The sequence below is a fragment of the Cyprinus carpio genome, chromosome A5, assembly GCF_018340385.1.
Source record: "Cyprinus carpio isolate SPL01 chromosome A5, ASM1834038v1, whole genome shotgun sequence".
NCBI classification, from domain to species: Eukaryota; Metazoa; Chordata; class Actinopteri; order Cypriniformes; family Cyprinidae; genus Cyprinus; species Cyprinus carpio.
Genome location: NC_056576.1, coordinates 9592429 through 9615183, shown reverse-complemented (window position 1 = coordinate 9615183; position 22755 = coordinate 9592429). Strand labels below are relative to the sequence as shown.

Sequence of the window (22755 nt, the reverse complement as noted above, 5' to 3'; positions counted from 1 at the left end):
TTAATCATGATCATCACAATTTACATTGAATGATGTTTATACCATTGTTTGATGCAACTACATGCCATATTTTTATATGAAAATAAGCAAGCTGAAAAACCTTTAGTGCTTTTTCTATTGTATTAAGCCTCAAATGTCAAATATACATTGGATTGGTTTCTTCTTTAAATGATAAAAAATATATATATTCTGCTCTCTCTATCTCTATCTCTCTATCTCTCTCTCTCTCTCTCTCTCTATCTCTTTTTTTTGTTTTCTCTATCTCTATCTCTCTATCTCTCTCTCTCTCTCTCTCTCTCTATCTCTCTATCGCTATCTCACTATCTCTATCTCTATCTCTCTCTCTCTCTCTCGCTCAGCTCAGCTCAGGTCCAACAATGAACTGTTCCAATTATACACTTATTTTCACATAGCTATGAGAAGCGTTAAACATGGATTTGCGTGCAGTTGCCATAGTCTATTAAAGCTTTAATCAGGATAAAACCGTATATTAAAAGCTAACAAAAGCAGTAGCATTTACAGATAACAGCATATCTAAAGGTGTGAGACAACAGCAAACAAAAAACATAGGCCTACCATTAAAAGCCGTGCTTGCACAGGTTCTGCACGATCCTCTTCAATAATATCCTCTGCTTCTCAATCGGGCTCAAACTGATAAGCGATGTTAACGATGCCGTTGTTTACAATACAACCCGGAGCACATGCCGATGAGTTGAGGGGCGGGACGTTTAGATGCACACTAGAGGCGGTTTAGCCAATCACAACCCACTGGGCTAATCAATTAGTAGAGCCCATTGCCTATTTCTGAAGGAGGGACTTCATAAAAGCAGGAAATGATCAGCGCGTTTCTCAGAGAAGGGACAGAGCGGTGTGGAATAAAGGTAAATTATGTGAAAAATAATGATTTGTGCGTTTATAAGAGAAGGGAAAGAGCGTTGTGGAGTTAGACTGCACCCCATAAACACAATCAAGCCTAGAAAAAAACCAGTGAACCACCCCTTTAACTGTAGGGTTTTTAGGTTCATCTGGATCCAGGTTCACACAAAAAACTCTTGTTGCCCTCATTTAGTGCAAACAAAACACTTTGGACCTGTTTATACTTTTATTGCAGAAATTATCATTTGAGGTCATTGAATTGGTTGTGCTCAAATTTGAGCTGTCTTCAACTTTGATTCTATGATTGAATTTAGAAGAATTTTCAATATCAGGTTTGTTTTTGTCTGATATGGTGGCTGTCGTTAATGCTGTTTCCTGCTTGACCGTTTATAGCTGCATATTGCTGACTCTTCCCATGCAGTTTGTATAAGATCATTGAAGGTTCTGCATCAGTGCTGTGAACAAGGGAGCAAAACAAATGGATGAGCACTGGCTGTGACCCCGATATTAGGGGTGGAACGGTTCAACTTACTCACAGTTCGGTTTGTATCATGGTTTCGGTGCGGTTCAGTATGTGCTATGTTTAGGGAAAAACTATATTGTAAAAAAAAAAAGATTAATCTATTTAACTATAAGCAACAGCACAAATAAATACAAAAAAGTAAAGATACAAATAAAATAAACAGTGATTTTCAGGGTTTTTTAGGCAAGTTATGGACATTTTCATATGGGCTGTTAGATTAATATTAAGAAAGTGCTTGTCACTTTAAGACACTGTAAGTACGTTCAGCTGGCTATGTCTGCTATAGGATACTTACCAAGGTGGGATTTTGACAATTTTTGTGTGAATTTATCTGTTTAAACAATACTTCAGAGAGAGCTTCATATTTGTGCGCAATCAGAGGCGTGGGTTTGCACGCTTCGGATGAGCGCACACACAGATCTTTTCACACTATCAGCACCCAGTTGGTGACAGAATAAATGACTGCTGCTCATATTCCAGCATAACGGCATTCGCATTGAACAAGAGTGAATAGTTTGTCCACTTTTTTTTCATCGCTGTTGTTGTAATGTATTGGAAAGCCAGAATGTGCATCCATCAACAGAAACATATATTAGCCGAACCCTGTTTGTTTTACGTGTTATTTATAGCAAACCATATTACAGATGCGTTGTCAGATTTAAGTTGAACCGTGGTCCTAGTGCGTGCTGAACCGTGTGGAGAACCGTACGGTTCGATTATTTTTTTCCACGAACCGTTCCACCCCTACCAGATATAGAGGAGTGATCTGTGTATTCAACACACAAATGACACACTCCTCCATTTAAATATGATCGCAGACTCACTCACACGTTCTTCCTCTAATAGAGGGTCATTGCCAGGGCATATGTGGGAAGTGAGGGGGGGCTGGAGTCAAACACGGGGCATGGAGGTATAGATGGTAAATCACATAGCTTTTGGGGGGTAATTATGAGAGTGTGTGTATATAGAACATTAAGAGGGCTGGTCCTGATGAGAGGGTTTTGTGTAAGAGTCAGCAGTAAGAGGGATGGCAGCCTCATGTTGCCCTTTCACAGATGAAAGCTCCAGGGTTGAAGGAAAGTTCCTCGGGCGGTCATTCTGGGGACGTGTGAAAATTCTGATGATGCTTATGTGAACTTCTAGCCTGGTGACATTCAGTTCATAGTCAGCATAATGTGAGGATGGACCACTTGTAGTGATGATCAGGGCAGCTATTTGGTAAGACCTGGACATTATTCTTTCTAATAATATCTAGTAAGTGGTTTATGTATGTAAATGTGTGTGTGTGTGTGTGTGTGGTGTGTGTGTGTGTGTGTATATATATATATATATATATATATATATATATATAATGTGTGTGTGTGTGAAAATGAAATAGTCTTTCATTGCGCAAAAGTATTATATAATACGAAAAGCTCCAATACAGAGCGCACAAAGCGCTTATGCGCATCCTATGTGCAGAATGATGCGCTTGAGGCAACACATAGTCACAGGCGACACTGTTGCCAAGTCCGCGATTTTGCCGCAGGTTGTTTTTCATGTCCACTGGTTGAAGCGACTCCAATAACATGATATTTATCCCCTGGACTGTGAATTGTAACTGGACACCCCCTCGAAACGCGATTGGGCTAGTTTTAAGTAGCGATTGAGTGGGTTTTCTTATGAAAATCTGGCAACCCTGAGTCAGGCATGCAGCTCCACATAGATAAGTTAAAGCACAAAGAGGAGAAATATTGATGCGTAGTTTATTAAATCTGTGCGATAGTATATTGAGCCTTTTCTTTTATCAGATTTAAATCTTGAATATTGTAACCAAACGCGACACACAGTTTGAATGCTGAATGAAGGAGAGAAGAGTTTACTTGAACTTGAATTTAATGACTTAAATATTCATCTGTACCTCACACTGAACTATGGAACAGCTTCAGAACACTTGGACTTTGACTTTATGGTGCTTTATAATGTGTTTTTGCTTTCGTGAGGCTTAAAGGGATACTCCATCCCAAAATGAAAATTTTGTCATTATTCACACCCGTAAAAGCTTCGTTCATCTTCGGAACACAATTTAAGATATTTTGGATGAAAACAGGTTTGAAACGGTCCCATAGACTGCCAAATAAATAACAGTGCCAAGGTCCAGGAAAGTATGAAAAGCATCGTCAGAATAGTCCATCTGCCATCCATGATTTAACCGTAACGTTATGAAGCGACGAGAATACATTTGTACACGAAGAAAACAAAAATAACGACTTTATTCAATAATTCCGCTCCTCTGTGTCTCTCCAAATCAGTTTTTTTTTTTTTTTTTTTTTTTAAACCACAAATCGCAAAAAACTGTGGTTAAAAAAATACAGGGATGTATTGAACAGTGGGCTAACTGTATTGTTGCATCCCTTATAATATATATCTTTTTTTATGTTATTTAAAATAAAATAGAATAAAATAATGGTCTCTGTGTGTATCGGCTTAATATTGGCCATCTGCCTCCCTGCTCTCTAAGATATCCACATCAGCATCGTCTGTCAAAAAAAACCAATATCGGTTGACCACTAATATGGATAGCTAAATGTTTCACAAGTATGAGAGGGTAAACGTTTACATCAATAAATGTATGCTACCTAAATAATTTATTCACTTAATATCCAGCGATATCATCGACTTGATTGCACAGATACTATTTAAACTGAACTCTGCAGGATGATGACATCACTGAATTCAATGATGAACTGCCTTTAACTGAAAATTGAGTGTTTACTATTGTCATTTTGCATTTTTGACACACTATTTTCCTATTTAATACTGTAAAGTGCTTTGACAAAATCTGTATTGTTAAAAGCACTATATAAATAAAGGTGACTTGACTTGACTTAAAACCGTTTTTGCATCTTGTTTTATGAACCACTGTGTCTCTTTACACTGACCCTTATATGAACTTGGGAGTCATATAGTCATCATGTTCCATGATGGATTTGAGCTTGAATGTGATTTAGCACACACATGTTCTCTGCTTCATTACTCTCTGCTGTAAGTGTCACCAGCTTGACCTCCAAATTTGAATCCCTCACTTTAGTTTGTCTAACAGGAATAGTCTGCATACACACGTTCTGTTTATTACAAAATTAATATTTGTTGTTTGTGTCACCAGCAATGTCTCATTGCGATTATTAATTACGATTATCACAATTTGCACATTTAATGATGTTTATACCATGTGTTTGATGCAACTGCATGCCAAATTTTTATATTTTATATAGTGCTCAAATGTCAACTATACATTATGATTGGTTTCTTCTTTAAATTATAAAAAAGCTTCTTTTTAAAAATATGAATGTCATTATAATGCTATACCAGAACTAAAATTAAAATAATGGGCTGTGTGAAAAAAAACCCTTAAGATAACATGTAGAAAGAAAAAAATGCATCTTAAGCATGCAGAATAAACATAAGCTCACTTTGAACGATTTAATTGCCGCATTGACGATTACGTAATTGTGGCATCCATAATTGTAATCGCGATTAGACACTTTCAAGAGGCGGCATGCAGTTACCGCGTTATGTGTAGCCACATTTTAATTTTGCAATTGTGCAGCCTATAGTCAATATTGTGCAGCCCTAGTCTGCATAGTACAATGGATTTTGGCTTGTTTGCCACTTCTGTTTGTGAAACCACCCTGAGACTTGATAAACCAACCAGTGCACTTCATTTCTCATTGCTTCTGAAGTCAGCAGGAGGCATTTTGGCTCTTGCACCTGATCTGAAAGGTGTTTTATTGTTTGTGTTTCGATGAAAGGTCTTTTAGAAATAGAGGACATCAATTTAAATTATTTATCTGTCTGTCTATCATTCTGTTCTATCGTTTCATCTATCTTTCGATCTATCTAAAGGTCTTTTTTAATGATATCAATTTTTTTCAGTTTTTTTTTAGTTTTTCAGTTTTTAAAGTGTAAAGTGTAAATTTTAAATTTTGATTCTGTGTGATTATGTGTGAATTTAATTTTTAATTTTATTCTTGTCTTGTTGATATGATGTTAACCAGTAATAACCACACCAACAAGCTACAGTGTTTGAGGGCGGGGTCAAATTGCTCACGGCCGGCCAACTGTGCCCCAACTGCTCCCCGGGCGCCGCAGCATAAATGGCTGGTCACGGGTGTGTGTTCACGGTGTGTGTGTGTGTGTTCACTGCTATATGTGTGCACTTTGGGTGGGTTAAATGCAGAGCACGAATTCCGAGTATGGGTCACTATACTTGGCTGCATGTCACATCACTTTCACTTTCACTTTCAATAGGCGGCATATTCCAAATGTGTTACCCCGTTATGTGTAGCCATCATAGAATTGGGGTTCGAATCACTGATGATTAGTTTAGGAGTCGATTCTCCCTTTTGGAAGACAATAACTTTTTATTTATCATGCATTTTTGGCTTTACAACTTTGCAGATTGTTTATATTCACATACAGCCATGTTACACGCTGCATGAAGGGCAATTTTTTAAATGGCATAATAGGGGCACTTTAGTAACATTTCGAGTTTGATGATGTGGGACATAAAAAGGTTGTCTGGTACCATGCATTGTGATAGACTTTATAAGGTCAAGGCCAGGAACACCCCATATTCTGATCTAATGGACATACCATTGTTTTGGTCGTACGCAAAACCACTGCTGTGATAGATTGTCTTGTCCTGTCATTTGATAGTATTATTTCATCTGCTTGTCTGCCCTCTATTTTTGTTTTCTTAGTTTCCTTTCTGTCACCTGTTTGTGTTTGGGTGTGTTTTATTAGTGTGTCCAGCTGTCTCCCTCTGTGTGTTGATCAGTGAGGTTCTTGCACAGGGGTTTGTGGGTGATTGGTAGGGGCTGCACTGTCAGGTGTATACAGAAATGAGTTTCACATGTTAATGAAAACCTTGACAGAGCCAGAGACAAGGACAGTAGGTTATGTTCTCCCTCCCCCTGCCATTCCTGTTGCATCCCCATCTGCCCATTCAGGATTGCCCACACTCAACATGCACTCAGCTTTGCTTATATTAAGAGGAAATTGAAGGCTGCATTAGAATGGCAAAAACTACAGATTGATGCATGCATGTGTGTGTGTGTGTGTGTGTGTGTGTGTGTGAGGGAGCAGCTTTTGTCCTGTCAGATTGCTTCTGTAAGAATAATTTTTCTCTCCCACATGTAATATTTTTAGACTTCCTGCGGCGGTCTTCTGCCTTGCAGATGTGCTTTAATTTTGCTGTTCTGTGAATAGTTTGTGTGAATAGTATGAATATTCTGTGAATAGTTTGCTCATCTCATGTAAGTTGTTCTGCTGGTCTTTATGAAGAATGAAAGAGGAGTTGTATGAATGCAAGGTGTGTCCGCAAACTGCCCAGGTTTCTCTATATCAATTTGTGCGTAATTAACTGAATGCAAGGTGTGTCCGCAAACTGCCCAGGTTTCTCCACTTGTCCTGACTTGTTCTTGAAAGATGTAATTAGCTGTGTGTGTGTACAAACTAAAAAAAAATTGTTTGAAAGTTTTTAATTAATACTTTTATTCAGCAATGAGCAGCAAAACTGTTTTCAACATTGACGATGAAATGTTTCTTGACAACAAATCAGTATATTAGAATGATTTCTGAAGAATTATGTGACACTGGAGACTAGAGAAATGATGCTGATAATCCAGCTTTGCCGTCATAGGAATCAGTTACGTTGAAAAAAAAATATATATTATTATTTAAATTATTTAAAATGTATTAATTTATTTATTATTTCTGGTAATAGGAATATGTTATTTTTTAAATTATTTATTATTTTTTTATTTATTTTTTATTTTTTGTTTTTTCATCGTTAAGTGTTTCCTTATTAACATTTTTTTGACTAAATTGCTGCCTTAGTGGAGAAAAAACAGCAATTAAAATGACACTGCTATGAGTTCCGCGGGACGAGAGGACGCAAACAAATTTCGGCACTGTCCCGTATTCTAGTTCAAGAAATGTAAATGTGATTTGAATCGTGTTAGCCAACGCATTCATCGAATATACAACAAAATTCATTTATAACAAGGAGCTACAATGCCTATTGCAAGGAAGACAAATATACTTTATGTACCACTTAGCAGCAAAATTTCTATACTTGCCGTTTATTGTTGTGCGCGGAAACTCGCGTAAATGGGGCTGAGCAGGTGGTTCCTCAAGTGTGGATAAATCAGCTGGGTTGATCTTGATGTTTCAGGTTCTGTTCTTGTTTTTTTTTAAATATTTAATTTAAGATGTCTGTTTTGACATGCTCGTCATGCGTGTTAAAAGTTTATTTCACTAGCAGACGTAAACTCATCTTCCCATCCCCCCAACAATACGCGATTGTCTAAACAGAACTACTAAGCTTATTGATTGGTTGTTGCAGTAAGGCAATTATATGAAAAAGTTTTCCCTCTACAGTAATTATTTTTTTTTACAAAACTTCTTGTACGTGTTTAAGTGATTAGTATTGCCACATATGCATGATCTTTTTTCTGCTTTCCAACATTTTTTTTTTTTTTGTCTGTTCTGATTGGGTGGGCCAGCCGTCAATCTGGGTGGGCAAGTGCCACCCTGGCCCTTATGTAGCCTCGCCCAACATGAATTAACATCAAAAGGTAGGCTATTTTATAAGATATCCTACAGTACAACTTACTGAAATGTCTCATGTAGGAGGAGCCCAAGCTACACTAAGTGGCCAAGTGATGCTTATGCTCCATGATACTGGTACAGATTCTGTGTAATGAAAAAAATTCTTTGTGACTGTAGATTTCAAGCTGGAAAGACATTTAGTTCCCACTTTAAGTGAACTTTAGTACCCAGATCATCTACAAGATGGATTAAAATGCTGATAAAGTCAAGAAAGGATGAGACTTAAACACATGACAGTATGATTGAAATGTTGAAATGTAAGTAAATAAATACATAATAATAATCGTAGAATATATAAAAACCGTTTATTCTGTGGCACCTAAAAATTATTTGGCTATTATTTGGCTCCTAAGTTTTTTTTTCTTATAGGAGCCAATGGCTCCTTTCTCGATTTTTTTTTTTTTTGTTTGGAGCCCTTTTATTTATTAGTGTTCATTTATTATATTGAACTGGATAAATTATTACACCTTTTTTAAGGTGTTCGTGGTCTGTCGTTTCGAAGCTTAAGTTACATATGTTTTTCTTTAGTTTTAATTTGCCTAACTATCGATCTTTCTGTTTGTTTGTTTTTTTTTTTTTTTTTTAATGGTGGGCGTTTACGCATTTGGCTAGAGCAGTGCTGATTGGGGAGAACAGAGGTGCACTCACTCTATTGGTTAGTAAGGCTGCCACTCAAGAATGGCAGTCATGCAAATGCTCTGGAACAGAGTAATATCACGTCCACATCGCAGGCTTTTGCGGTTAGCAAATCGCAACGTCTCAAATCGCGATTGCGACTCGATTTCGATTAATTGCACAGCACTTTGTCTCTCTCCCGCTTTCTGTTTGCTTTGTCTTTTAATATATTCTGCCTTTTTTTTATCTTTTTTGAGTTTGAATTTTTATATGAACTGTTTTGGACAGCCGCTTGAACTGAACACGATGCGTTGGATGTGTGTGATTTCTGTGAGATCTCCTAGACGCGGTACTGCCCAGTGTGTGACTAACATATTTTATTTTGTTTAGATAATCATCATGTGTTCTAGTATAGAAGCAAACTGTGAGAGTATACAGGGGTTGATGCAAAGTGTTTGAGTAAGGAGCCATTGTTTGTTTTGATAATAATAATAAGGAGCCAAATCATTTTTTTAGGTGCCACAGAATAAACGTGTTTTATTTATTTTACAAATATTATTTTTTATTTATTTACATTTCAACATTTCAATCATACTGTCATGTGTTTATGTCTCATCTTTTCTTAACTTTATCAGCATTTTAATCCATCTTGTAGATGACCTGGAAACTAAGGTTCACTTAAAGTGGGAACTAAATGTCTTTTCCAGCTTGAAAATATACAGTCACAAAGAATTGTTTCATTACACAGAATCTGTACCAGTATCATGGAGCATTAGCATCACTTGGCCACTGAGTTTAGCTTGGGCTCCTCCTTCATGAGACATTTCAGTAAGTTGTACTGTAGGCTCTCTTATAAAATAATCTACCTTTTGATGTTAATTCATGTTCACTATGTACTATATTAGTAAAGAGAAAGATTAAATGGGTTCACTTGCCCTTGAACTGAGGCGCTAAAGCAACCGCGCCTGCCCCATTAAGGAGCGCCAAAACTGTATTGTTTGAATTTCGTTAAGAATTCTGAATAATTTTAAAGCTGGTACTTTTTATTAAAAGTTAAAATAGTTTTTAACTTTTTTTTTTTTTTATAATTTATTAAAAGTTTATTACAAAGCACAGAGCTTTTTGCGATTACTGGACGGCAGTCGCACTTCAAATAATGAAGTTCACGCATCAAAAGAACACAGACCAAGATCTTGTTTAGAAGAAGCCATATTAGTAATTATTATAAACGAGAATTGTTAACGATATTGCCAATATCCACACAGCTGACAGCTTTACCTGTTCTAGTTTGTTCAAGTTGTGCTGTATTTTCTGCACTCTCCCTTCTTACGTCTCCGTCATTTCTCTCTCGCTGCACAGCGGAGCTGCGTTTATCAGACTGTGTGCGTCAGCACTGATGTGCGGCAGAGATGAGGACTGTCTGAAACTCTCTTTTTCCACTAAAACTTTGATGCGCATCGTCTGTTTAATACGTGAACATAACAAAAGATTTGATCGCAAAACAATTAGGAAAAAAGGCATTACATTCAATTCATTTTTAAGTTATAACATGTAAATATATACCCAGATAGCAATAACACTCGGGCTGATTCTGGCTGAAATGCGTCTCTGTCGGTTCAGTCTCGGCATCGGTGAGAAGATAATGGGCCAGAGCCGCGCCGACTCTACAAAACACCTCTGGCTGACAGACGGCTTTTTCTCTATGGGCTGATCTCGCCTGAAATCCTGAGGAGCTTTCGGCGGGTAGTCGCCAGTGGCGACCTCAGCAAAAACGTCACTCGCAAATTAATATTTATGGTCGCAAATGCGACTGTTTTAGTCGCAGTTTGGAGCCCTGGTATACATACAATATCTGTTAACATTAGTTAATAAACCATGAACTAGCTTTAATGATCAGTATATAATTAATATTTTATTCATGTATGGTTCAGTACTGTTTTTTTTAAAATAGTAAATTACTTTCTTAGTTTTTGTTCAGTATCCATTTTAAAAACTATCAGTTGATTAATCTGTATCAGCCAGTAGCTATCAGTATCTGTAAAATCCACTATTGGTCGACGTCTAATTTACATGATAGGATTTTTCTGACTGATTTCGAATCACATCATTTGTTGTGTTGACATAATAAACTGAGACGGTGCACATCAAAGTTTTTGTGGGAAAAAAGTCCTCATCTCTGCCAAACACCTGCTAAAAAAGTGTCTATTTCGTGCAAAATTTGTACAAACTACAACAGGTAAAGCTGTCAGCTGTGTGGATATTAGCAATATTGTTAACAATTTTGTTCGTAATCAGTGGTGCACATGTGCGACCAAAATAAAAAATACACTGTGAAAATAAGTTCAGACCGCTCACTGGCATACCGACATGGCTGACAGCTATTAATGCAATAACAGCTTTTTTGATCAACTAACTAATACTGTATATGATTTAATTTTTAACTGAAAGCATAAACCTAGGCTAAGTGTTGCCAGTTTCACAGCAAAATGCAAAACGAATAAATATAAGCATTGTATTTTTAGGTGTACTATAAAAATAATTGTATTTTTATTTAATACTCACTATTTTTTTTTAAAATATAATAGTATTGTTACACTTGATAGTGAAAACTCAGTTGTACATGACAAATTGTACCTGAAACATGTATTTCTACGAGAGCTTTTTGTGCTCCTGCATGAGTGGCAGAGCGGCACTGAACATCTGATATAAACGCCCAATATGATGTTGATGGGCTTTTTTTTTTTTTATCAAGATATAAACACATGTGTTTTTTCAAACACATCTTTACAATAACAACAGCATTTCTTGTCAAATGTCAGTCCAAGTTACCCACCCAACATGGCTGATAGATTAGCAAAATTACTGGCAACTAGTCAAAACATGAACAGTTAGATTTTAATAAAATATTATTTTTCAACACAGTGATTTTCATTCTTAATACAGTAACAGCAGATGTTGAATCAAAATAATGTTGAACCAGGGCAGAGTACTACAGTAAAATGAATTAGATTTTTTCCGTGGGTAAATCATCTGTTGTTGTCAACAAAAATCAGGGAGGCAGCCAAGTGCAAGCGTCACTGAACAGCGTCCATTATTGCTTTTAGCCCAAAAGTGTGCATATTTCGAGAAATACTGATGATGTTTACTTGATTTTTTTTTTTTTAGATAAAATCATAATTTATATTAATTTTCCACTGATTTCCATGATCTGATAAGCTTTAGCTGCTTCCAGCTCTGACTGTCTGTGTTTTTTCTTTCCCGATCGCTGTTGACTCATTTGCTCCTCATGTCACTCATATTGCGTTACAGGTTATCAGTTGGGTAAATGTATATGCATGGACCAGAGATAAGGAGTGAATAAAGATTTTACATTTCCTGAAGTGTTTAACAACCTAATGTTATGTTTATGTTCACCTATGCTGCAAAAGGCCCCTTTTTAGCTGTTATGTTGTATTTAATTTAACTTGATAATTGTCATTTACTTCAATCATCTAATTATTAGAATGCCTCAAATAGTGAGACGGCAGAGGCTTAAATCACCGCGAACGTCAGGTGTGCGCATTATGTGTGTAGTACGAAACTGCCACATGAAGTTCATGAAACCACGTGTCTGCGACATTCATTAACAGAGACATCTAGAACATGCAGGATGGATATTTAAATAGACTTTTGCGGCTTAATATTAACAGATACTTTTCCATATCGCAATTTGTTTTAAGTGTAATGACCTAATTTTGACAAATTCCGTGACATTCCGTGACATTCCGCGTTAAACTGTGAATTCCATTTTTATGACTGGATTCTGCGATTCCGTCCGCTTTTTCTGCATCGCGGAAATCATAGGGCCCTATCCACCTTTTTCTTGACGTGAAAATGGGCATGACCATTTGTACATTTTATGGGTCTGGCTTCCGGTCTCATCTGCGTCCACTCTGTCCAGCTATTTTTAGCTGAACAAAACAGTTAGTTTTGCTGCATGATATTGAAAGTTGGTGAGTCTTATCATATTATTTTAATGTATTATCTTAATTATGAACACAGTGGTTTGTAGTGCAAACAGTTTTACTGTTTACTGCATGTTGTTATTCTCCTCGTTATTTACCTATAGCGGCTAATGAAACGGAATTCTCACCCATAGGTTTACTTCCGCATTGAAGAAAAAAGTAGTTATGTTGCGTGTTAAAAGTCTTTGTTTCAGCCAGTTGAAGGGTGGGTACAGTGTGTGCACATGATCAGGACGTTACCACCTCTGCCTCATTATGAGCGAGGAAAAACCCTGTAAACTGTGCAAAATCTTTCTAGCTTATTATCTCTGTTGGCCGATCAGATAAGATCATCAGATAAGATGCTAGAGGTAATAAGATTTCTAACTCTGATTTTGAGTCTTAGTTCTGCCACGACACAAAGAGAGAAGAGACAATAAATGGCCTCTTATGGTTGAAGTATACAACAGTATTCTGTTTAACCTAGTTCTGATTGGATCTCTTGGCTAGGAGAAGTGTGTGTAAGGGTTTGGTTTTCTTCCTTAGAGTCCCACCCATGAGTATGTATGTGTGTGGACCTGAGTCAGAGGAAAATGAACCCAATAAATCACACTGTCCTCTCTCCTCCCTGCCTGGATCTGCTTTCTTACACACATACACGTATTCATCCAAACCTTAGAAACACCCACATATGTGCACTGACCTTTTTTCTCCCAGCCTAAATCTGCCATTTCTTCTTTCTGCATTCAGTCAAGAATGCCATATAAACACTTCCAGTCTAATACCCACAGCGTCTTTCTTCAGAGCAACTGCCATAATAGCCTATTGGATTGATACAATCACATGTTCAAAACCATAGTAGCAATTTTCATGATTGTACTGTTGCTTTGGCTGTAATGTTGTACAACATCTGTATAGCTGTGTAACTTTTTCCACACATCTGTCTCCTTGCATTCACATGTATCTGTTTGTTTGTGCGCTGTGTGTGTGGTGTATGATGCATGCTGCATCGTGGGTGGGTCTCTCTTGGACACAAACTGAAAGATTAATGGTGCTCCAGAAGCAAATGTCAGATGGTGTGGCTTAGAATAAGCATCAACACATGCTTTTGTGCCCACACCCTGACAATAAACCCACCTCTAGTCCCACAAATTCACTGTGATCATGCCCACTGTAGCCTCTTTGATCATCAAAACTTTGAGCCACTATAGTTGTATCAGTTAGAATCTTTTTTGGGCTTTTTGATGGCACTCATTAACTGACCTCAGAGAGCTTTGCAAATGCCTTAAAATTGCCATTGAGTGATACCACTTTTCGTGGTACAATTTATTTTTAACAAATGTTAAAAGCTCTTTTTTTTTTTTTTCACAAGGAATTTGGAGTGTTTTGGGTGTAAATTAACTTTTGTAACATTTATACACTACCAGTCAAAGGTTTGGAATAATTGAAATAATTGTTTTTAAAAGAAGATTATGATCAACAATGCTGTATTTATTTGATAACTGATAATAATTAAAAACTGATAATTGATCATTTGGAAAAAAAAGGATTGAGCAGCAAATCAGCATATTAGAATGATTTCAGAAGATATAAGAAGATTCAGCTTTGTATCACAGGAATACATTATTTTAAAATGTGTTATTAGAAAAGTTATTTGATTGTAAATTGTAATAATATTTCACAATATTACTCTTTTTACTGTATTTTCGATCAAATAAACACAGCCTTGGTGGGCATAGCAGACTTCATTTAAAAACATTTGAAAAAAAATCTTCATTATTCCAAACATTTGATTTGACTGGTAGTTATTCTTCCTGAACCAGAAAGTAAAAGTCTATTTGCTTCAGGCTTTGCTAAATCTGTCACTGTGGAAAGGTATTAGTAGTGTCCTCAGCTCAGAGCTGAAGGTAGCAGGTCTTAATATGGTTCATAAAGGGCAATTAATTCATCCATCCTGTCCTCAACTGAGCTCATTTATACAATATTCAGACCTCTGTTGTTTCACCATATCATTAAGTACCTTTTTTCTAGTAACTCTCTAATTTGCTCTTTTTCTCTGTTTTTCCTCTCTCAGCCTGTGGCAGAGCCCATACCCATCTGTAGTTTCTGTTTGGGGACCAAGGAACAGAACCGTGACAAGAAGCCTGAAGAACTCATCTCCTGTGCAGACTGTGGAAACAGCGGTAAGGAAGTGTTGAAAGTTCATTCGACTTTGAATATTTCTATTAATCATGTATTCATAAAAGTGTACTATAAGTTTTCTGCTAAAAAATGTACTACACAAGTCAAACCTGTTGACCAAATTCATGTTCCCTGCTTGCCCATAAAGTCGTGAAATGTCTTAAATTCAGTATTATCAAGATTTAAGGTCATAAAAATTTTGTAAATGGTACAACAAAGTCTTTAAAGGCAAGATGTGGCATGTGGTAATGCTGCACATTCTGCAGTCTCAGAGAAGTTTGCAAACTGTGAATACGGCACATTTATGCCAAGAGTTGCATATGATGAACTATTAATTAATTATGCCTCTATTTCCATTATGCATAAAATCTTTCTGGTTTTATTGGTATTTTTATTCTGACTACACAATAAACTCTATCTGGCATTTAATCATTTGTGGCTTCTCTTTTGGCTGCTCTGTTTCAGGAAGGAAAAATTAAAAACATTACCACATTCAATAGATTTTAGGGGTGTAACGGTTCATGTATTCGTCCCGAATCGTTAAAGGCTTTGTTCATGCAGTCAGACTACGAATACAGTCAGTCATAGTTTATCACAACAGGAAAGAGCAGAAGAAGAGACAATCTAAGCACCAACCCAAAATAAGAACAGCGAGTCCAGATGGCTCACAAGGGCTCGAAGAACCGCCTGCTTGTTTTAAATCAACAGTGTGGGATAGTTTCGAGTTCTAGAGATGCACTGGTCAACCGTCTATAAATTGGAACCATTTTTTTTTTATTTTATTTTGGCCGATCTCTATTCCAGAATAGCACACATACTGCATTACAGTCACTTCACAAAATGTAATTTGTGTGGTATTTTTTATGAACAGTAGCAGACAAATCAAGCTCACTGTTAACGATGCTCAAAATATAGGAAGACAAATATGTGGGGTTTATGTGAATGGACCTCTGAGAGAAACTGACCTTCTTCAGAAATTTTTTGATGGCATTTTATTTTACTCTTACCTGCATATAATGCATATTAAAGTAGTGTTTATAAGTGCAGCTGCTTTGTTTGCAGAGGTTACCAAGGAAACTATATCACTGCTGTTCCGTAAGCGCCACATGCTGTCAGATAATAAATTTGCATTTTCATTCATTCCGTCTGCTGTTTTTGATTTGTGCAGGTGACTTATGTAGCATAATTTTACAAATCTATAGTCAGACCAAGTTTTGAAATTATAAATTCTTATTAAAATCAAAAACAACTGCTCATGCTACATGTATGTAGCACTACTAATAAATGAAAAAATATATTTCCTGTTCGTATCAAACCGTGACCCCTAAACCGAGGTACAGTACAGGTCAAAAGTTTGGAAACATTACTATTTTTAATGTTTTTGAAAGAAGTTTCTTCTGCTCATCAAGCCTGCATTTATTTGATCAAAAATAAAGAAAATTTTTTTAATTTTTTTTTATTTTTTTGATTTATTATTTATTTATTGTGTATGTATTTGTTTAGTTAAGTTAAATAATTGAAAACATATGAATTATTGTGGGTTTGTTCTGTATGGGCATAAAGTGTTAAATTGTGAAGGTCTTAAAGGTATTAAAAAGTCTTAAATTAGATTTTAAAAACTATCCAGATACACTGGAACTAACTGATTTCGGAAGATAAGAGTAGAAAAGTTTTTTTTTTTTTTATTACAGAGTGGCATGGCACTGTCTGTCTTTTCATCAGGATGAGGCTTTATTCTAGTTATATAAGGCTGTCTCATTCTGTCTTCGCAGGGCACCCATCCTGTCTGAAGTTCTCTCCAGAGCTCACAGCACGGGTCAAAGCTCTGTGGTGGCAGTGTATCGAGTGCAAAACCTGCAGCAGCTGCCAGGACCAAGGAAAAAATGCAGTAGGTTTTTTTTTTCTTTCTTTTTTTTCTATGGTCTTTCTTATTGTTGCTGTCAGATCATGTTAATTTAGGCTGTGTCCTCATTTACACTACCATTTAAAAGTTTGGGGTTGGTAAGAGTTTTTATAATTTTTTTAAAATAAGTGTCTTATGCTTACCAAGGCTACATTTATTTAATCAAAAATACAGTAAAAACAGTGATATTGCGAAGTATTATTACCGTTTAAAATTACTTTTGTATTTTGTTTTAAAATGAATCTTTTTCCTGTGATGGTACGGCTGAATAGTCAGGAGCCATTACACCAGTCTTCAGTCTCACAGGACACAGAAATCATTCTAATGATGATTTGGTTCTTTTTATTTTGTTTTTTGTTTTCACAGGACACAGAAATCATTCTAATGATGATTTGGTTCTTAAGAAACATTTCTTCTTCTTCTTCTTAGGTCTTCTTCTATTTCTTCTCTTTTTCTTTCAACTCTTCTTCTTTCTTCTTCTTCTTCTTTTCTTCTTCTTTTCTTCTTCTTCTTTCTCTTCTTCTTTCTTTCTTCCTTCTTCTTCTTTCTTCTTCTTCTTTTCTTCTTCTTCTTCTTCTTCCGTCTTCTCTCTTCTTTTCTTTTTTTCTTCTCTTCTTTTCTTCTTTTTCTCTTCTTTTTCTTCTTTCGTTCTTTTTTTCTTCTTCTCTCTGTTTCTTTTTTTTTCTTTTCTGTTCTCTTCTTTTCTCTTTCTTCTTCTTCTTTTTCTCTTCTCTCTTTTTTTTTCTCTTTCTTCTTCTTTTCTTCTTTCTTCTTTTCTTCTCCCTTCTCTTCTTCTTCTTCTTCTCTTCTTCTTATTCTTCTTTTCTTCCTTCTCTTTTTTTCTATTTCTCTTTTTTTTTTTTCTTTTTCTCTTCTTCTTCTTCTTTTACTTGCCTTTTCTTCTTCTTCTCTTTTTCTTCTTTCTATTTTCTTCTTTCTTGGCTTCTCTCCCTTTCTCTTCTCTTCTCTTCTTTCTTCTTGTCTCTTCTTCTTCTTCTTCTTCTTCTTCTTTCTTCTTTCTTCTTCTTCTCCTCTTCTTTTTCTTCCTTTTTTCTTAAATCTTCTTCTTCTTCTTCTTCCTTCTTCTTCTTCTTTTTTCTTCCTGAAAGCTCTTCTTCTTCTCTTTCAGTCTTCTTTAATATATTAGTGGAAACTGATCAATTTAATGTGTTCTTTCTGAGTAAAAGTATTAATTTCTTTCAAAATATGCTTGCATTATGCACTTCAGACATGTACTGGTTACAGGAACATCCTTTTCAGTGTGTAGTACAATAGTGGCTCAGTGTTGGGACATATTACCATTTCATAATGTCTCCTGATACCACAGATGTTTAGTTTTGTAATTTTTTTTTTATTTTTTTTTTATTTTTTTTTTACTTTTTTTATATGTGTTTGTTATTTATCTCTTCTATTGAATGGAAGGAGAAGTGAATTTATTATCTAGTGTTGTGTTTAAATAATTTGGGTCCTTGACTCTTGTGTTGCCTGCGTGTGTTTGTATTTTACAGGACAACATGTTGTTCTGTGACTCCTGTGACCGAGGTTTCCACATGGAGTGTTGTGACCCCCCACTGATGCGAATGCCAAAAGGTGAGTGCCCACACACTCAAATGCATGCCTATTCTACTTGGTGTAATCATAGGATTTGTCTCTAGGCACACTCTATTAACTGTATAATGTATTGATGCTTTAATTTACACTAGTACATTAATTTACACATGAATAGTTATGATGAATGATTCTTGATGGCCGTTCTGCAGGGATGTGGATCTGTCAGATCTGTCGGCCAAAAAAAAAGGGAAGAAAGCTCTTACATGAAAAAGCAGCACAAATTAAGCGGCGATATAATGCACCACTGGGGCGGCCGAAGGGCAGGTATTATAAACCATTTGGTTCTGTTTACGACCACATTTGCAGAACTGTGTTGAAATCTACTCTGTTGAGACTACTTCAAGTTCTGTTGTCCTCAGACCGGGCCGTCCCTTTAAAAAGCTTCGAGGTGGTGGGCGTGGCAGGAGAAGGCGGGGTGCCGGAGGCGTGGATCAGCGCTCACAAGGCTCCTCCTCCCCACACTCTTCCTCCAGTTCCTCATGCGAAGGTTACCCCGGTGACGATCGCATGCTGTTCTCTCTCAGAGAAGATGATCCAGTGCATGGTGGCCTGCGTTTTAACAAGAAAACAAAGGGCCTAATCGACGCCCTCAGCAAGTTCTTTACGCCATCCCCGGACGGGCGGAAAGCCCGTGCTGAAGTGGTGGACTATTCCCAGCAATATCGTATGCGCAAGAAGAGCAATCGCAAGGGCGAGCATGATGACAGGACAGGAGGTGAGATACGTCAAGAGCTGAATCTAAACTGTTTAGCAGCTATTTCGTTTTCAACATCTGTATTATGTAATCTATGCTTGGATGATAAGGATAGTAAATACACTGAACAATGGCCATTTCTCTCAATGTCTAACTACTGTTCACAAACTTGAAGTTTTTGAAAGAAGTCTCTAATGCTCACCAAGGCTGTTTATTTGATCAAAATACAGTAAAAACTGTAATAGGAGAGATTATTACTATTTAAAATGTGTTTTCTATTTTATTATTTTAAAATGTAATTTAGTCCTGTGATCCAATGCTGATGTTTTTTCATTTCTGATTATCAATGTTGAGCGGTTGTGCTGCTTTATATTTTTGTGGAAACCATGATATTTGTTTTTTTCAGGATACTTCAAAAAATAGAAAGTTCAAAAGAACAGCATTTATTTGAAATAGAATAGCTTTACTGTCATTTGTCATTTGAAGACAGAATAATTGGAAACTTGTCTCACTGTGCCTGGGTAGGACACAGTGTGAAATGAAAAGTAAAAATTTAACGTGAATGTGGCGTCTCTTCTATTAGTGTTTTTGCTCTGTACCTACAGTTTTGTGCTCCCCCTCACTCTTTGGCCATTTAAACTTGGTATCTTTTTGAATCACAGACAATCAGGAGTGTGGAGACAGCTGGCAGGAGGATGAGGACAAACTGCCAGGACATGAGAACCTAACTGAGAAAGATGTGGAGCTCTTCAGACACATTCAGGAACTGGCACTACAGGTACAGAAAGGGATGGGGAGACATTACATTTTGCCGTACAAATGCAAATGAATTTGCTTTTGTTAAATGTCCCATCTGAATTTGATTCATAAATGAACCACAAAGAATATCTTTCTCCATTTGCTGAGAAATCTGTTCCCTTATGGGCTGTGTTTGTGAGAGACACTTGTGCTTCAGTTAAGTTTTTACAAATCACACAGAACTGAAATGGTTATAAAAGTCAAATTTAATAAATGCATTAACAACATAAAAATTCAGTGTTAAACATTTAAATAAACACATGCTAACATGTAAACTTTCACGGTTTTTAATTAGTGAGTTATGAAATTGTTAATTCAGTGTTAAACATTTAAATAATTTAATTACTACATCAAAAAATAAGTTTTTGTTACATAGAAGTATATGTGTGTGTACTGTGTATATTTATTGATTTTTTTTTTTTTTTTTTGTTGTTGTGTAAAGAGAAATATCATTTTTTTTTTATATATTATATGTGTGTGTATATTTTTTTTTTTTTTTTTTTTTTGTTATTTCTGTCGAAAGAACATTTTTTTTTTATTTTAATTTTTAAATTATTTTTTTTAATTTTAATTTTTTTTTATTTTTTTATTTTTTTTTTTTTTTTTATATATCATATATAATAAATATACACTACACCGTATTTGTGGATGCGATTAATCGTATTTTGGATGCGATTAATTGTTTGACAGCACTTCTATAAACAATATAAACAAACTGAATCCTTCTGTCGATAAATTGTGTGCTTGATGGTAGGGGTGTCCATTGTTTGTTTGCAGTCACTGATTCTCTTTTGCTATATTAGCAAAGACTTGGAAGCTGTGAAGGCCTTTATCTCTGCAGAATGTAATGTGGGGGATTTGAGAGTTTCCATTATCTTGACAGCTGGTGCCTCTCTCAGTGATACACACACAAACACAAATGCACATGTGTAGACTGATTGGCTGATTGGTGTGTGTATGTGTGTGTGTGTGTGTGTGTGTGTGTGTGTGTGTGTGTGTGTGTGTGTGTGTGTGTGTGTGTGTGATTTGAAGCTCCCAGCAGAAGCAGCCATTCTCTGACTGCCTGAGGCCATCAGTCGAAGAAAAACACTCACTAACCCAGAGAGAGACAATCATATTTGCTTGCAGCATCAGACAGATCCAACATGCTTGTGTTGAGCTGCCAGAAAGGAAGAATACCATGCTGTAGTCTGACAGTATTAACTGAATGTGTGTGCTCTATAACATTTAGGACATGTGCACACTGCAAAGTTTAGAGAGTGATAGCTGCATTTAAATGTGGGATTGAATCACCCTAAATTATTGTTCTGTATGTGTACAGAAATATAAGAGTCATTCCTGAACTTGCGATGGTTGGCAGTTTGATGATACAATTTTATTTTATCAAGCACAACTAGATGTAGCAAGAACATCCAGAAATCTCCTTAGATTTTCGCTGTATGAAAAAGCTTTGTTTTTCACGGGAAAAGGTCAGACAAGCGAGATGTATATGACAATTTTCAGTTTGCACAACAAAACATAAATATTTGAATGTGTAATTTCTACTATAGCATTTCAGACAAATTTATGAAATGTATTTATTTAAAATTTAAACTTATTTTCAAAATTTTAAAATGAGGGATAGGCAATACTAGCTCAGAAATCTCAAGTGAGAAACCATTAATAGCTTTAATTTGTATACAATCTTTATGATTTTGTTTAGGTTGAATAATGCAACTAATAATTAAACATTTTCCAGATGTCATCTCAATTACTGAAGAAAGGACTGTTATTGCTGTTATTAACTGACCAATGGTTCAGCACAAGCCGTTTCACCTCCGCTTTGCGTATGTGCATGAGATGCAGAGCAGAGAAGTGTGTGATCACTACTGAGTGTCAGCAGGCTGGCAAGTGGCAGATGCTCTGAATTTCCACTTGGGCTGCGGATAAGAGCTAATTATATTCCTGTAAGCTTGAGTGTGGAGCTGTGTTCTTGTGAGAAACTGTGATTATTATATTTCTTGTGTAAAAGAGAGCGACTTTTCTTTTTTTGTGTGTGGTAGGATGCTCTGGGAAAAGGGCATAGTGGCCTAATAGTCTCTAAATTGTAAATGTGCCCGCTTTATCTTTGCCTTAACTCCTATTTTTTTTTTTTTTTTTTTTCTACTTCTATAGAAAGTCGGGGTGACTGGTCCACCGGACCCCCAGATGCGCTGCCCATCTGTTATAGAGTTTGGGAAGTATGAAATTCAGACGTGGTACTCTTCTCCATACCCACAGGAGTACAGCAGGTAACCAACAGCATGTGTCCTAATCATCCTCAAAATTTTGACATTTGTTCATTAAAAAAAAAACCACAGGAGTACAGCAGGTTATAATTTACCATATATATATAATAATATATATATATATTATATATATATATATATATATATATATAATATATATATATATATATATAGTATTATTTTTATTTTTTTTTTTTTTTTTTTTTTCATATATATATATATATATATATATATATATATTAATATTTTAGTACTTAGTTTAACAGTAATGTTATTGTTTAAGGGGTCATGTTTCAAACTAGCTGTCAAACATCTTAACCTCTTACTGTTTTATTGTATTTAAATGCTCTCACAAGAGGTATTTGCTTGAGCATTTTTAGGCTGTAAATTCTGATGTGTGATTGTTTCGTTGTGACAGGCTCCCTAAGCTCTACCTCTGTGAGTTCTGTCTGCGCTACATGAAGAGCCGCAGCATTCTCTACCAGCACATGCGAAAGTGCAACTGGTTTCACCCGCCTGCCAACGAGATCTACAGGAAGGACGACGTGTCCGTGTTCGAGGTGAGGAAAAGAAATCTCCGCCCAGATAAAAAACACAAATACACGAAGACGCTCACACACAGACACACGTCTTTGTTTATACACACTTGG

At 36.1% G+C, this 22755-nt stretch overlaps 1 protein-coding gene and 1 long non-coding RNA gene across 3 annotated transcripts in view; both read left to right on the top strand.

Moving 5' to 3' along the window:
* Positions 1 to 22755, top strand: part of kat6a (K(lysine) acetyltransferase 6A) — a 42639-nt gene that overhangs the window by 9122 nt on the left and 10762 nt on the right. For both annotated transcript variants that reach the window (XM_042753330.1, XM_042753335.1), the window contains exons 3-10: positions 14726 to 14834; positions 16605 to 16720; positions 18244 to 18325; positions 18496 to 18610; positions 18706 to 19061; positions 19703 to 19818; positions 21993 to 22108; positions 22524 to 22665. In XM_042753330.1, coding sequence (XP_042609264.1) covers positions 14726 to 14834; positions 16605 to 16720; positions 18244 to 18325; positions 18496 to 18610; positions 18706 to 19061; positions 19703 to 19818; positions 21993 to 22108; positions 22524 to 22665 — 1152 coding nt within the window. The remainder of the gene's footprint in view (positions 1 to 14725; positions 14835 to 16604; positions 16721 to 18243; positions 18326 to 18495; positions 18611 to 18705; positions 19062 to 19702; positions 19819 to 21992; positions 22109 to 22523; positions 22666 to 22755) is intronic.
* On the top strand, positions 5417 to 6862 carry LOC122142467. The gene is made up of 2 exons (XR_006158630.1): positions 5417 to 6752; positions 6815 to 6862. It is a non-coding gene; the product is annotated as an uncharacterized LOC122142467 (long non-coding RNA).